The sequence below is a fragment of the Euprymna scolopes genome, chromosome 37 (assembly GCF_053919585.1).
Source record: "Euprymna scolopes isolate OS-2025 chromosome 37, ASM5391958v1, whole genome shotgun sequence".
NCBI lineage: Eukaryota > Metazoa > Mollusca > Cephalopoda > Sepiida > Sepiolidae > Euprymna > Euprymna scolopes.
Window position 1 is genome coordinate 16,189,911 of NC_136518.1, and position 15,438 is coordinate 16,205,348.

The 15,438-nt window shown below is 34.9% G+C and overlaps 1 protein-coding gene across 1 annotated transcript in view; it reads left to right on the plus strand.

The window, feature by feature from the left end:
- Positions 1-15,438, plus strand: part of LOC145261103 (protein unc-93 homolog A-like) — a 94,933-nt gene that overhangs the window by 50,412 nt on the left and 29,083 nt on the right. Inside the window, exon 3 of the mRNA XM_080119320.1 lies at positions 14,090-14,357. Coding sequence (XP_079975446.1) covers positions 14,090-14,357 — 268 coding nt within the window. The remainder of the gene's footprint in view (positions 1-14,089; positions 14,358-15,438) is intronic.

Below are 15,438 nucleotides of genomic sequence, written 5' to 3' on the forward strand. Positions count from 1 at the left end.
GATATTCTGCGTTTCGTCTTCGGTGCCTGTCGCTCGAGCGGGATATTTCATTTTATTTTATTTCATGTTGTTCCATTATTCTCTTGAAATAAAATCTTAGACAAAACGACTTTGTTTTTCAGTTCTTTGGCAATGCTTCTGTTTGGTAGATAGATTTGTTTTGGCTGTGCTGTTTTGTTTTACAGCATATCAACCATTTTAGGGCTATGTAATGCTAAATCCATTAATTTTGGAAAAAAAAAGTTTTTATGCTTCAAGTTCTTTATATCTTCAAATATTTACTCAGGGCGTTTGGTTTGGTTTGGTTTGGTTTGGTTGTTTTACTAATCAAAAATGTTTTTGTTTGACTTTGCAAGGCATGATTTAATTTTGTAAAGGGACAGGAAAAATAACATCAATGTTTTGGCGCAGTTTAGATCAAGCAATTGATATCTAGAAGTTCATTAATAATTAGAAATTTTAGTAAAATAATAAAATTAAAAATATTTTATTACATTAACCGTGTAATTTCCGCTGGTTCTGACCGTTGGTGTCCTCTAATGTCTGAGTAATAGCAAGTTTCCCCCGATTTGCAGTACTTTCAGCTTCTTTCATTTGACGCTATCCCATACAATGCTGACACCTGGTTTCTCGCTAATATGGACCGTTTGTTTTGTCTGGAATTTTAGTCGACATAAACCTCCCTAAGTATTCTTAATGCCCTTCCAATCCTCTTGCTCAGTCTTTCCATCCTCCTAAAGTCTTCTCGACCATTTTCTTGTAAAACCAGCAAATGCCGATGCCATCACGTGTCTTTTGGGTGGAGGGGGTAAATAAAAGTGTGAATTTCTGGAATTATTATCATCTATATATTAATACGATAGCGTGTGTGTTCTTTTGTGTGTTACGCTTTCCGGCAAATTTGATTGGTTGAGATTTAATTCTGGAATAGATATTTAATTTCGGAATACACATTTACGAACGCTCGAGGTTGCATCTGAATAGCGTGTTCTCACCGCTATATATATATTTTTTAATTCTATAAAGATTAGGGTTTTATCTTTCAAAAGTTGTTAAGAAATAATTGATTTTAAGTTATTCCATAGTAAAAAAAAAAAAGCGATAACAAATCTCTCGGCCGGTGGGGACAAAAATTTAGCGGTTATTTTTATTTATTTATTTATTTTTATTGTTTATTTATTTTTTTTACATTTGTTTATTGAGAGAGAGAGAGAAAGAGAGAGAGAGAGAGAGAGAGAGGGGGGAGACGCTGATGATATTATTGATACTACTACATTTACATGTAAACAAAAGCCAAGATGCATATCTGTTATCGGAAAATATGAAGAATTACTCCACCCTCGAAAATTTCTTTAACATTACCACTTTTTAAAAAGTGGAGGACAGACAGTTCTATCAAGATGGTAGACAAAACACAGTTACTTTTTCTTTTTGTGGAATGACGACAGACGAAGACAGCAGTTTACAAATATTAGATGGTGATTCTTTATTCATACTAGCCGGTGATTATGATGGCCAGGTATTCAAGCCTTTACTGGACGGTTCGAGGAGGGGGAGATACTTCTTTATGTGAAGTTGGAGGGGACACATAATACTTTGAGGGAGTTATACAATGTTCATTTAAGATGATAGACATTTAACTTTCAGTTGTAATGACGACGACGAAGATAAACAGTTTAAAAATACAGATTATTCTTTTATTTATACTAGCTGGCGATGATGATTGTCATGATAAGGTTTAGGGTTAGGGTTACTAATCCTCACCAATCCATTACTCTGCATCAACGAATACCATAATACTTAGTTCGTTGTACCTTAATATAACAAAGATCCGTACAAAATTTCAGGCATATCGGTCTAGTAGTTCCCGAGAAAAGAGTCGAACAGTCAAACAGAAAGAAAAAAGAAATACAATATAGATAACTAGCAGAACCCGTGTACTAGCGTTGTCCGGTGGAAGTATTCCCCACTGTAAAAAAAAACAAAAAAAAAACAAAAAAAAAAACAATTAAACTAAGGTTGTTAGTGGGAGCCATTCCCAACCCAGTAAAATAGTGGGCACTGGCGCCTTTGACCCAAATGAATGTACCGTGCTGAAGTAACAACGTTAGTATCTATAAACCCATTTTTAACATCAGGACTTGATTATGTGATGCGATTATTCTGTGCTTTCACCTAACGTGTCAAATAAAATTAGGGTAGTGTAGCCTATTAGATAGCAGGTACTATTGTCCTCCTGTAATCTATAATGAGAATAAAAGAACGAACTAAAAATGACTCATAACCCAGTGCATTTATTCCGGAGGGAACACTGTGTCACGAGAGACAGAAACAACCAAAAAAACATTACGACGGACCTGAACAATGATTCCTGTAGCCTTTAAAATTTTCTTGGTCACTTTGTCGTAATTTTTTCCGGCGATTATCATCGAGTACAGGCCCAATTTTCAGATTAAAAAATAAATTTAAGGTAGTATTTTTAATGATTGTAATAGTCGGGATCAATTTGTAATGATAACCTTCTAATAAATCGAACAAAGTTTTTTGCCACGCTAGTTGTTAACGCTGCCGCTAGCCGTTAAATGTTTCCCCCTTTTCTGTTGGTAAGGCGTACACAATTTTTCCATGGTGTTTTGGTAATGTGAAAGCTAAGCGTGTAATCTATGATAAGCGCTGTAGAAAATTGCGAAAAATTGGAAAGAAAAACATCTAAATGCTAGTAGCAGCATTAACAACGAGAGTGGACAAGAAGTGGAGTTTCACGGTAGTAGAACGTTATCATTCCAAATTTAAGCTCGTTAGCGCTAATAATTGTCTAAAAAATTAACGAATAAGTGAAAAACAAAACATGTAAATGCTAGGGGCAGCATTGTTCGGATTCACCAATTTTTTTCTTTTTTTTTGGGGGGGGGGATCTGAAAGTTATGCCTGGAATCGATGACAATCGCCGGAAAATAAAGTACGAAAAACTGAAAAGGTGAATTCTAAAAGCTAGAGTCAACATTGTTCTGGTCCGCCAAACCATGTTATGATGTATTTGAACAATTGGAAACCCCATTACCGTTTACCTTGTCTTTTTTCACCTATTTTATTTATCTACCAGGAAAGACTGTATATTTAATGGGAAACTAAACATGAGAAAAGAAGCTATATATTTATAGATTTGGAAAGAGAATTTTTTATGTCAATGTTCTTTTTATAATATGGTAGCTTTGTGTGAAAGCGGTAATAATCTGCAGAATTAGTTAAAAAAAGTCGAAAAGGTAGAATTGTTGGGGTGCACCTATGTTTGTAATACAGTATGTGTTATATATAAAAAGAAAAGAAAAGAGAACGAACGGATGAGATGTTTGTAGTGCGAAGTGTTTTCAATGGGATAAAACACGAACGAAAGCTTAAAATCGAGGGAAACGGTTTTGTTATGGTTTTCGATGACGACGACGATGACGAAGGAGAGTGTTGTAGTGGATAGTATGTTTTAAAGGTTCTAAAAGAAAGTATAATGTTAAAATTTACGAAATTTATATAAAGTGGAGTAAAAAAAAATAAAGGGAATGGAATACCAGTCTGTATTTCGAAATGTGTTAAATGGTAAAAACCTCGATAGCAAGGGTTGTGTAATTTTTTGTTGTTGTTTTGACGACGATGATGACGACCACGACCAAGACGATAAAGAAGATTCTTATAGATGTTGTGATTGTGATGGTTTCGCTTGTAGGATATAATGTAGTATTTTAGCGTGTTTTAAACTTTGTAAAAGCAAGTAAACTGGTTATTAAACGTTCGTTTAATGATTTTCTTTCTTGTATTTTTCGATTTCACATGAATGAAACGACCTATACATTAAATAAACTTGACGCCGGGCGAAATAATATGTCTCTCAGTGCTGCCATATTTTAATGGTAGCAACTGTTCTTTTATAAAGTGAAGAACTGGATTCTGGAGTAGGAGAATAATCAGAGCTCAGCCAATCAGAATGGACCGACTTTGAGAGGGAGGTTTTATTATTTATGAATCGGAAAATGGAAAGATTTTGTTAGATCTATGTATGTCTTAGCCAGTTGCGGTCCTGGTAGCAGTGGTAGGACTACATATTTAGGGAGAAAAAGAGGGACTCCTTCCTCTAACGATGCTGTGATTGTGATGGTTTTGCTTGTAGGATGTAGTGTAGTATTTTATTATTACGCGTGAATGTGTTTGAAATGGTTGTTCGAAAACCACATAACATAGTGGCTATTAGTCTAGATGTATTGAGTTTGTATGTGACATCTGTTGTTGCAAACCTACGATACTTTGTCCAGAGGGGAATTCCTGCGTACACTTTATTAATATCGACATTATTATTCACTCACTAGGAGTCCTAATACAGGTCATCACCAGCGATCACTCATTAACAACAACCTGCGGTGTTCCCTTGAACCTGAGCGATAAAATGTCTCCCCAGATTTCCATTGCTCTCTACCTCTCTCGATTACCAGCAAAATCGCTTACATTAATTATTATTATTATTATTATTATTATTATTATTATTATTATTATTATTATTATTATTAGTAGTAGTAGTAGTAGTAGTAGTAGTAGTAGTAGTAGTAGAGGAAATTGTTGGCGGTTGTGTTAGCTATACAAGAGTTTGCTGTGAATGTTTTGCAAGTCCAAGGATGGAATATTGTTGCCACATCTGGGCAGGAGCTGCTAGAAAGGACTTGTTCTGCCTTGATAGAGTTCAAAATAGACTTCGTAGCCTCGTAGGAGATATCCTTTTCTCTTTCTTGCAACCTCTATCTCACAGAAGAGATGTTGCGAGTTTGTCTCTGATGTATCGTTATTTTCATGGAAGGTGTTCAACTGAGCTTCAATCTATGGTCCTCCCTCGACAAAATTTCACAAGAAACACTCGTCTATCTGTACACACTATCAATAATCCCCCCCCACTCTTGCCTAAACCTAAACGTAGATTCCATGAACAAAGCTTCTTTCTTAGAACTGCACGCCTGTGGAATTGTCTTCCGTTTTCCTGCTTTCCGGCTGACTACAATATGGTTGTGTTCAAGTCTAACGTAAATCAGTTCTTGATGAGCTGTTCTATATAAGTTATCAAATTTACCAAATTTTAATTACTAATGATTACTATATTGTCCAATGTCTACTGTACACTCTTTAATCCTTATCCTTGAGTGGCCTCTTGGCCTTGATACGTGGTGATGCCTATGTAAAAAAAAAGTCATAAATTTAAGCTCAGTCAATACCTGCCGTAATGTTGTTGTCTTTGCATTTAAATTTGGGGGGGGGGGGACTTTAAAAATATCAAAAGTCAAAAACTATTCCTGCTATAGTTTGCCCTCAAATACCTTACACATCCAGTAATATATATACTTTTTTTTTTGGCATTTACGAGAATTTCTAGAATTATATTACCATCTAACAGTTGTGTATGTTACGCCAAGAGGATGCTAAAGATGAGGATAAGAAAAACAGTAAGACAATTACTGTCACGTGTCTGTTCTGACAGAGTCTCGGTTAAATGCCAGCATCCGAACAATCATCGAACATATTGGCAATTTGCTAGAAGACAATATTGTAAAAATGCGTATTTTAGAATCGGACATTAGCCAAAATGAGATAACACACACACACACATGCACACACAAACAAACATACACAAACACACACAAACAACCACAAATACACACGTCATTTCTAAATTCTGCATAATTGCGTAGAATTTAAGATGAAAACGTTATACCACACACACACACACACACACACACACACACACACACACACACACATATATATATATATGTGTGTGTGTGTGTGTGTGTGTGTATGTGTGTGTGTGTGGTTTCCTTGTAAATATTCCAAAACTAATGTTTTTTCCCATTTATAGAAGGATAGACAACAACATAATATAAATACTACAATGCAAAATATACTAAATTTGCCTGATGCCCAATGTTATTCAGAGCATATATATATATATATATATATATATATATATATATATATATATATATATATATATATATATATATATACTAGCAAAAGTACCCGTCATTGACTGGGTTCAAAAACAGCCTACAGAAAATGGACTCTGATTTATGAAAGTATGATAGGTTATGAAAAGGAAGGGTTGTAAATTTGGGTTGAATTTGGGCGTATCAAAACAAAAGCAAAATATGATGAAAGTAAAAATAAAATAAATATACCTCATAATTTATTATACCATACCCGTTCACACTGAAACACTTATTACAATATTCTGTGGATCTATATTGAAAAACCTTGTTAAACTTTGTCACATATTTCCATTCTAAGGAGGTCAGGCGCGAACGAACACCCCATAATTTTATTATACCATATTTCTTCAAACTGAAACATGATTATCAAAGTATACTTACGCATATAGATACGAAAAGAGTTTATTAAAGTTTATGCCTATTTTCATTCTATGGAGGCCAGACGCGAACGCAGACCCCACAATTTTATTATACCATCCCTATTTAATTTAAAACATACTTATCAAAGTATTCTTATGTACATCTATATCAAAAACACTTGTAAACGTCTTTTTTTAATTTTTTAATTTTTTATTTCCATACTTTGTGGATCAGGCGCATATCTGACCCCACAATTTTAATGAACCACCGTTCTGCCAGATGAAACATACCTATTCCTGTGTCTCGATACATCTTCTATCATTATATGTAATCAGGTTTTAAAATAGTCAACCATATAGGAGCCTATTCGTGACCAGACACACACACACATTCAGCTTTATATATATATATGTATATATATATATACATATATATATATATATGTATGTATATATGTATATATATATAAGCGAGATAAGACACTGATAGAGTTCAGATGAAAAATCCTGATAGATATTACTTGAATGAATTCTTTCAAGGTGATCCTAGTCAGAAAGGAAAAGCTCAATATTTAAGAATAGAGCAATATATAAATTTCGTGGTTAAATTTTAAATTCTGAAAAAAAAAACATATAGAGACATATATTCGATTTAAGAATTTATTGTTTGACAAAAGGAATATATATTTTTTTTATTTTTTTTTAATTACATTTTCACCCCAAACAAGGCACATTGCCACTATGGTGTAGGGGGCTACTATCAGGGGAAACATCTATGTAGGGATTAGGGCAGCGAGATGTTGGTTCACGTTGCACTTGAACTTATGCATGTCAGTACAGTTGGGGAAGCAGTGACCTGGAATGGAATTCCAAAGTCTAGCAGTTCTGGGGAAGAAACTACTGGAGTAGAAAGATCTTTTACATCTATGGATCTCTACAGTGTGGGGGTGAGATTTTGCAGCTTGTCGAGTCTGTCGAGGGTTTTCACGTCGTGGGGCACAAGTGCTTGCAGTTCTTCAGAGCATTCACCATTATAATACTTGTAGAACAGGCAGAGGAATGCAACGTTTCGACGATGGGACGGAGGCTGAAGCTTAGATGCCAGTTTAGGGCCTATCAGATTTGCGACTCTCTTTTGAACCCTGTCAAGGAGCGAGAGACTAGTAGCCGATGCACCGGCCCAAATATGACAGCAATACTCCATACATGGGCGAATAGTGGCCTTATAGAGGTACAGGATACTTTCGGGTGTTAGAAGTTTTCTAGCACGGTAGAGAGAGCCCACCTTCCTTACAGCGGCCCTGGCAATGCCCTCGATGTAATTGTTCCAACTCATGTTTCCTGTGAACGTTAGGCCAAGGAGCTTGAGAGACGTACTCTCAGATAAAGAGTCGTTGGCCATTGCTATAGGTGGTAGAGAAGATTTCTTGTAATTATTGAATGAAACCAGTTTTGTCTTGGTGGCATTGAACGTTACCATCCATTTTTGTCCCCATTCCACTACTGATTGGAGGTCATCCTCTAGTGCTTCTGCCATTACTTTAGATATATGTTCATTTGTTTTCCTGTCGTGCCTGCTATAGAGTGTGGTGTCATCAGCATATATACCCATCTCAGAGGCAATTTTGTCGGCGAGGTCATTTATGAATATCAGGAACAGCAGAGGTCCAAGGATAGATCCCTGGGGCACTCCCGCATTTATATCATATTGTTTAGATGTACGACCGTCGAGGACAACCTGGATTTTTCTCTTATCTAAGAAGGATTTAATTATGTTAAGTATTCTACCAGTGATACCGTAAGATCGAACGGGCTTGTCTAAATCCATATTGATGGTCGGTCAGAAGTTTAGCATCTGTGACCGACCATCAATATGGATTTAGACAAGCCCGTTCCACGGCAGACATCCTCACTGTAATCTCTGAACGCATATACCATTCACTGGACAAAGCGGGAGAGGGCAGAGCGGTAGCTCTAGATATATCTAAGGCTTTTGACAGGGTATGGCATGAGGGTCTCCTCAGGAAGATTAGATCTTACGGTATCACTGGTAGACTTTTAATTTCCTTAATCCATGGATTTTCAACAATGGCTCATATTATCAGAGGAAATGAAATGCGGTTAGCAAAATGTTCAGCTGCGAATGGACGCTAATTGTGCTGAAAAACAAAATTAGCGCCCATTCGATGTTGAACATTTTGCTAACCGCATTTCATATCATTTTCATATATATAATATATATATATACACATTAAAGTTCAATTCGCAATTTTTGAAAATACGTTTCTATTTTCTCATAAGAGTATATGTTACAGGTCTGTTTCTTAAGCAATCTTCAATAAACAACTGTTTTTAAATCTCCGAAACAACGCCATGGTAAACAGCTGATGATGCTCGTTTTCTATTTAACAATTTAAGTTAAGGTTTCTTTTATCTTTTTTTTTTTTTTACTGTTATTATTGCGTTCCATTTTGTAATTTGCAAAAAAAAAACAACAACAAAAAAAAACAAAAAAAAAACGTAATAATCTTCTCTGATTGGAATAGACTTGTTAATTTCATACCCCCCAAAACTTCCTCCTTCTGAGGAAGCCAGTTCAACCCGCATATTATGAGTGCCGGTGGCTTTTTTAGAAGAACGGAAATAGAGTTTTAATACAGTTTCAATTATTTACTCTACCCTGCCCCACCCTAAGCAAAGTGTCCTCACCCAGGTAACGCCAGATAGAGACAGTTAGTCGTTTCACTTATTTATTTAAAAAATATATATTGTAATTTTGGTCGTTGGCACACCAATAAACAAGTACTGAGAATCTAAGTGCATTTTTTTAACAAAAGAGAATTTTCGCTGCATTTTAGAAATAAAATACCCCCCCTTAAAAAAATGAAAAAAAAAATGAAGCCCTCATTTTTGGAATACCTCAACAAGACTCATGCTCTTTCCGCTGAGCAATTTCTTCAGTCATTAGCCACCTGCTTGGAATTTACCGTTTCAACAGTTCAAACATTGACTCAGTCTTACAATGATTAATTGCCGGGTAAACATTCTTGCAGACATCAGACGCTCGACTCGGGTTCATTTTGATCATTTTGGTTCAAATCCCAAATTTCAAGCGATTAGCACTGATATCCGATCATCTCGTCCACTTGACACCTACCGGACTCAAGCGCAGGATCAAATGTTACGGAGTATCAGCATTATTATCGTTATTGATTTTAATGCGCGTGAACTGACTGTTGAAGTTCACAGGAGATCAGTTTACCGCTTTTTAATAATATGTCTTAAAAAAAAGAAAAATGGTCAATTTAATGGTGTCGATTTTCAGCAACGCAAATACGAGCTCTTTGTAAAGCAAGCATATTTATTAAGTTAAGCCTTTTTCTTGTTCTGACATTGATATTAAAAGCCTACTTTTTCTATTGCTATTTATTTGCTGCTTCACGAAGGAAAAATATGATATAAGGTCGTTTGTAATGTGAGGGGAAAACTAGCGGGGGGGCAGTTCTCTAAACAAAGACACTCTGGGAATAGGCAAAAATAAAAATTGTCTTTGCATAGAAAGGGTTTCCCTTACATTGACCAAGGACAAATTAACTGAAGTGTAGTACCATAACAGATACTACACTGTGATCTTTGCCTGAAGGCCGTGTCAAGCTGGTCGAATGGTTATCTTACTTGACTCAATGTCTTTAGGTTTTGGTTTCGAGTATTATTTTTTTACTTGCAAGAAGTAAACTATTTAGAAAAAACATAATACTCGCACATGCCTCAGTTTCTTTCCTTTTTTTTTACGTCATTTATTTTTAAAGGAATTTAACGTTACATTTAATACCTACGGTATTTCTACTTATAATAAATAAGAATTCTGCATCAATTAAAATGTAATATTCATGCGTATTTTACGACCGGGCTGCTTGCTAGTATTAAATAAAGATGGATAAATCGTTTTTATTAAAAATGAGGCCAGAGATACGTTTTCTATTTAAAATTATACAAACGAACTTGTTAATATACTCAGTCATGGATATGCGAGCAACTACATGGATTAACAAATTTGTATATTCCATCATATGATGGGGCATTATCACCATAAGTTTCTTTCATTTCATCAAAGTCTCCTGTGGTGTGCGTCCTTTCAAATACAAAAACCGGATCACTGCTCGACATTCAACAGGCTCCATTTCACACCTGACTCAGTTCAAACATCTGTAAAACAGAAACCATAATTAGTTCAGAGCTGTAATTTGCCACATAACCCGTAGACATATAAATCATTGCACGTGCAAAATTTCAGCTAGATCAGACAACTGGAAGTGGGTCAGGGACATTACTTATTGCACGCTCCTCGTAACAGGACCTCGGTAAAACTATCTTTCTATACCTCAGCCAACTTAGCTAACACTATATTAAGTTCTAATAACAGGGAAATAAGCAGAATAATTAATAATAACGAGTCAGCATCGGATGAACGTGTCTTAGAGAGAAATTGTAACTGCAGAATACGTGGCAACTGTCTGTTGGATGGTTAATGCTTAACCTCAGATATAGTGTACACATGCTTAACCTCAGAAATAGTATACAAATATTAAGAAGGTCCACCGAGTGCGCGTTTAAGGAAAGATACAAATAGTATACAAATATTAAGAAGGGGCCACCGAGTGCGCGTTTAAGGAAAGATACAGAAATCATATTATATCCTTCAAAAATGAACCGGAGATGGAAACTAATAGAGAAGGTGTTAATGATAGAAGTGGGGATGGTACAAGAATTATAATTAGAAATAAAAAGAGGAATACAACTGCATTAGGTGATTGGGTCAGGGAACTTCATAGAAACAAAAAAAGATTTTGAATTAAAATGGTCAATAGTAGATAGTGGGTGTAAGTATAGACCTGGGAAATCAAAAAGGTGCAATCTGTGTTTATTGGAAGCCTTCTACATAGTCAATTCTAAAGAAGAAATATTAAATAAAAGGCCGGATGCTATACAGGGATGTGTTCATAGGAACTGATTTTTGCTATCACGTCTTAAATATAGCTTAATTAACTATCCCATCTACTTCTAAACCATCCAATAACCATAAATCTTAACAGGAAAAAACAACAAAGAAAAAAGGGAAGAAGGGAAGAAGGAAAAAAAGGAATATATATATATATATATATATATATATATATATATATATATTAATATAAAATTAAAAAAGATAAAAATAATAAATAGATCGGGATCTCTAATTTTAAATGAAGAATGAAAATGAACTAAATGTAAATTAATGTTCAGACATTATTTCCTTATTGAATAAGTTTTAAACTTAAACCTGTCATAAAATGCATAAATAAGCATGCAGATAATGTTGTAAATGAACAGAGCAAATTCCCTATACAAAACTTACATGACGTCGACGAAATTGGATCAATTTTTTTAAAATTTAAATTAAATCATGTTCCGACGATATATTTATATATATAATATATTTAAAATATATTTTAGTCATCGACATACAGACCTGTTTCGTTGTTTCACAACTCATCAGTGCCGCTAGACTAACACCTCTCCCAAGCCGAGGATCGAACCTAGAACCGTCGTGATGACAGTCGGCAGTCCTACCCCCTGACTACGGAATCGGTGGCCGAAATTAAACTGTCCGAACGTCTATTTAAATAAACATCCGTCCGCTACTCGTAGAGGGCTCAAACGTTTGTTTGTAAACAAATCGCGAGCTTCGCATTATTTCAGCTAAATTAAGTAGCGAGTAAGATAATTTACGAGAGTGCTCTACCGAAGAGGGGAGCTTTATAAAATATATAATATATTTATATATATATTTATATATATATAATCATATTTATATATATATGTATAATATATTTATACATATATATAATATATTTATATACATAATATATTTATATATATAATATATTTATATATAATATATTTATATATAATATATTTATATATAATATATTTATATATAATATATTTATATATTTAATATATATATAATATATTTATATATATATAATATATTTATATATATATTATATTTATATATATATTATATTTATATATATAATATATTTATATATAATATATTTATATATATAATATATTTATATATAATATATTTATATATATATATAATATATATAATATATATATAATATATATAATATATATATAATATATATATAATATATATATACAATATATATATATATAATATATATAATATATATAATATATATATAATATATATATATACATATATATATATATATATATATATATATATATATATATATATATATATATATATATATATATATATACTAGCAGGGGGTACCCGGCGTTGCCCGGATTTTTAGAGGTGTCTGTGCTTTGAGTAATCAAAACATAAGAATAAGCAAAGTAAATATTTTAAAAAATGTTAAAACTTCAAAAAATCGAAAAAAAAAACACAAAAAATTAACCTACGGCAAACGAACGATGTTAAACGTAAAAATCGGAAAAAAAAGAAACCGCGAATGTGATGGAAAAAGAAAACAGAAAAACGAACGTTAAAACTTCTTTAAAAAATCTGAAAAAAGAAGACATCTCACACCACGATTCGAACCGTTTAGATAATGAGGCTGTGCTCTAAGCAACTGAGCTAAGACGACGTCGACGAGATTGGATCGTATTTTTAAAATTTAAACTAAATCATGTTCCGACGTCATTTGCGCATGCATAGAAGCGAACTTGTCATGAGAGGACGGTTTTTGCTGACCCCCCTTTAGAAAACTGATGATTTTAGGGTGAAGAAATGAATGTTTTGGGCCAATTGTTCGATATTTGTCGAGCGAAGTTTGGAACTTTAAAATGATACCGATCTCATGAAAATCCGTGACCTGTGTCAAAAGTTTTTGTGAGACATACAAACACGCATACATACATACATACATACATACAAACATACACACATTTTCGCTTTTATATATATAGACTAGCGAGGGGTACCCGGTGTTGCCCGGGTGTTTGTAGGTGTGTGTGAAAGAAAACACGTGCCCGTGAAAAAAACAAAGCCTTGACGACGCGCAGTTGGAAAATAGTAAAGTGTAAAAAAAACAGGTGCTCGTTTTTGATTGACGTGACGGCGATAGGTATTCAGCAGTTAGCATTTTGTGCGGGACAGTTTTTAATGAGGTCAATAAATCGGTTTGTTTGTTTTCAAAAACCCGCTCCCCCGTCTGATATGACGAAGTCGACAAACGTTCACTGGCTCTGGGCCTGTTGTTAGAGTCGATTTTCGCTTTTTGTTTATACCGAAAACCGAATGTAACGCGTGCCGATGCGGGAAATGTCGAATAATTAACGTTTGAAAGTCAATAAAATTAAATAGACAGGCGAGCTCCGTGGTTAAGTGTGGGATATTACAATTTATAGATGATATAAAAAGTTTTAAGAAGTTGTGAACCGAGCGAGCGCTTCTCTGAAAGAAGCCTTTTGTGGACATCGAGGAAAAGCGTACATACATACATACATACATACATTTTGGCTTTTATATATATAGATTACATTTCAGCATACACAACTTCACTCTGAAAATACAGAACGCTCCCTAATGATTATGATTATTAATGATAATGATTATTTTTCATTATTTTCTGATTGGCTGTTGTCATTTCTGGGATATAATATTTTCTTTTAATATATTATTCTAATCTTTTTCAGTCCTACGTTCAATGTACCCTGGGTATCTACAGCATCGGTTTGATCCTGATCACCTTTGGACTCGTAAATGCCATCAGTTCTGTCGTCATAGGGTACATCGCGAAACACATCAAACGCTTTGCATTCATCACGGCCGCAGCGACATTCAACGCCGGGATCCTCATGGTACTGAGTCTTTGGAAACCGCAGCCATTGGACATACCCAATTTTTACGTCGTTTCCGCGTGTCTTGGACTCTGCGATGCCATATGGCAAACACAGACATTCAGTGAGTTCTTTTAACATAAATACATTTTATAGATACATTGAAAGCATTGACAAGGGTACTGCAAAGAAGGTGGGCTCTCTCTCTCTCTCTCTCTCTCTCTTTCTCTCTCTAACGTGCTAGAAAGTTACTTACGCCTGAAAGTATCCTGTACCTCTATAAGGCCACCATTCGCCCATGTATGGAGTATTGTTGCCACATTTGGGCTGGTGCATCTGCTACTAATCTCTCCCTCTTTTTGGTTCAAAAGAGAGTTGCCAACCTAATGGGCCCCACACCGTCAGCTAATCTTCAACCGCTATCCACTCGACGAAATGTTGCATCTCTCTGCCTGTTTTACAAGTATTTTAATGGTAGGTGTGTTATATACTGGGTGGTATGGCGGTGACGTCTATTTTTTAACTATCCGAGATTTTTGAATATCTCGATAGATATAGAGATAGTTCGTTTGACATTTATGCCTATATGTTTGTTGTAAATTGTCTAGTGAATGGAATGACCGTTGTTCGTTTATCAATGAATAACGAGACGCTTTGTTATAAAACAACTTTGTTTATTTAATAAACATTCATATACACATAATCGGCGGTATAAGTGGTGGTGGGGATAGTGTAGGTGGAGAGGGTGTGTTTGCGACCGTGACAGGCAGTTGAGCGTCGTCTGTCCTCCCCTTTCTGCTGTCACAATCTGACTGACTCTGACTTTTGTTTATCATTTCTTTTTATGAATTTTCGACCTCCTAACCCGTTAACCAATTTACGTCATCGACTCACATTCTGACCCTGTCGATGTTTGCTTTTGGTCTTACTTGCGGCCGAATTACGTCATCTTATTCCCGAGTTTCATTTTTTTCGGTCAGGATTTAAGTTCAGCCGAACTTTGCTCCATTCAACGGTCTGACCCATAAACCGACTTGCGTCATAGGACCAGGTCATCCAATTCCAGGTTCCATTTTTGATGGCCCGGATTTCGAGTTCATTAAGCACTTGTGCTCCCTCAACGTAAATACCCCCGACAAACCCGACAAGCAGCAAAATCCCACCCCTACACAGTAGAAATCCCCAGATGGAAGAAAGCCTTCTAC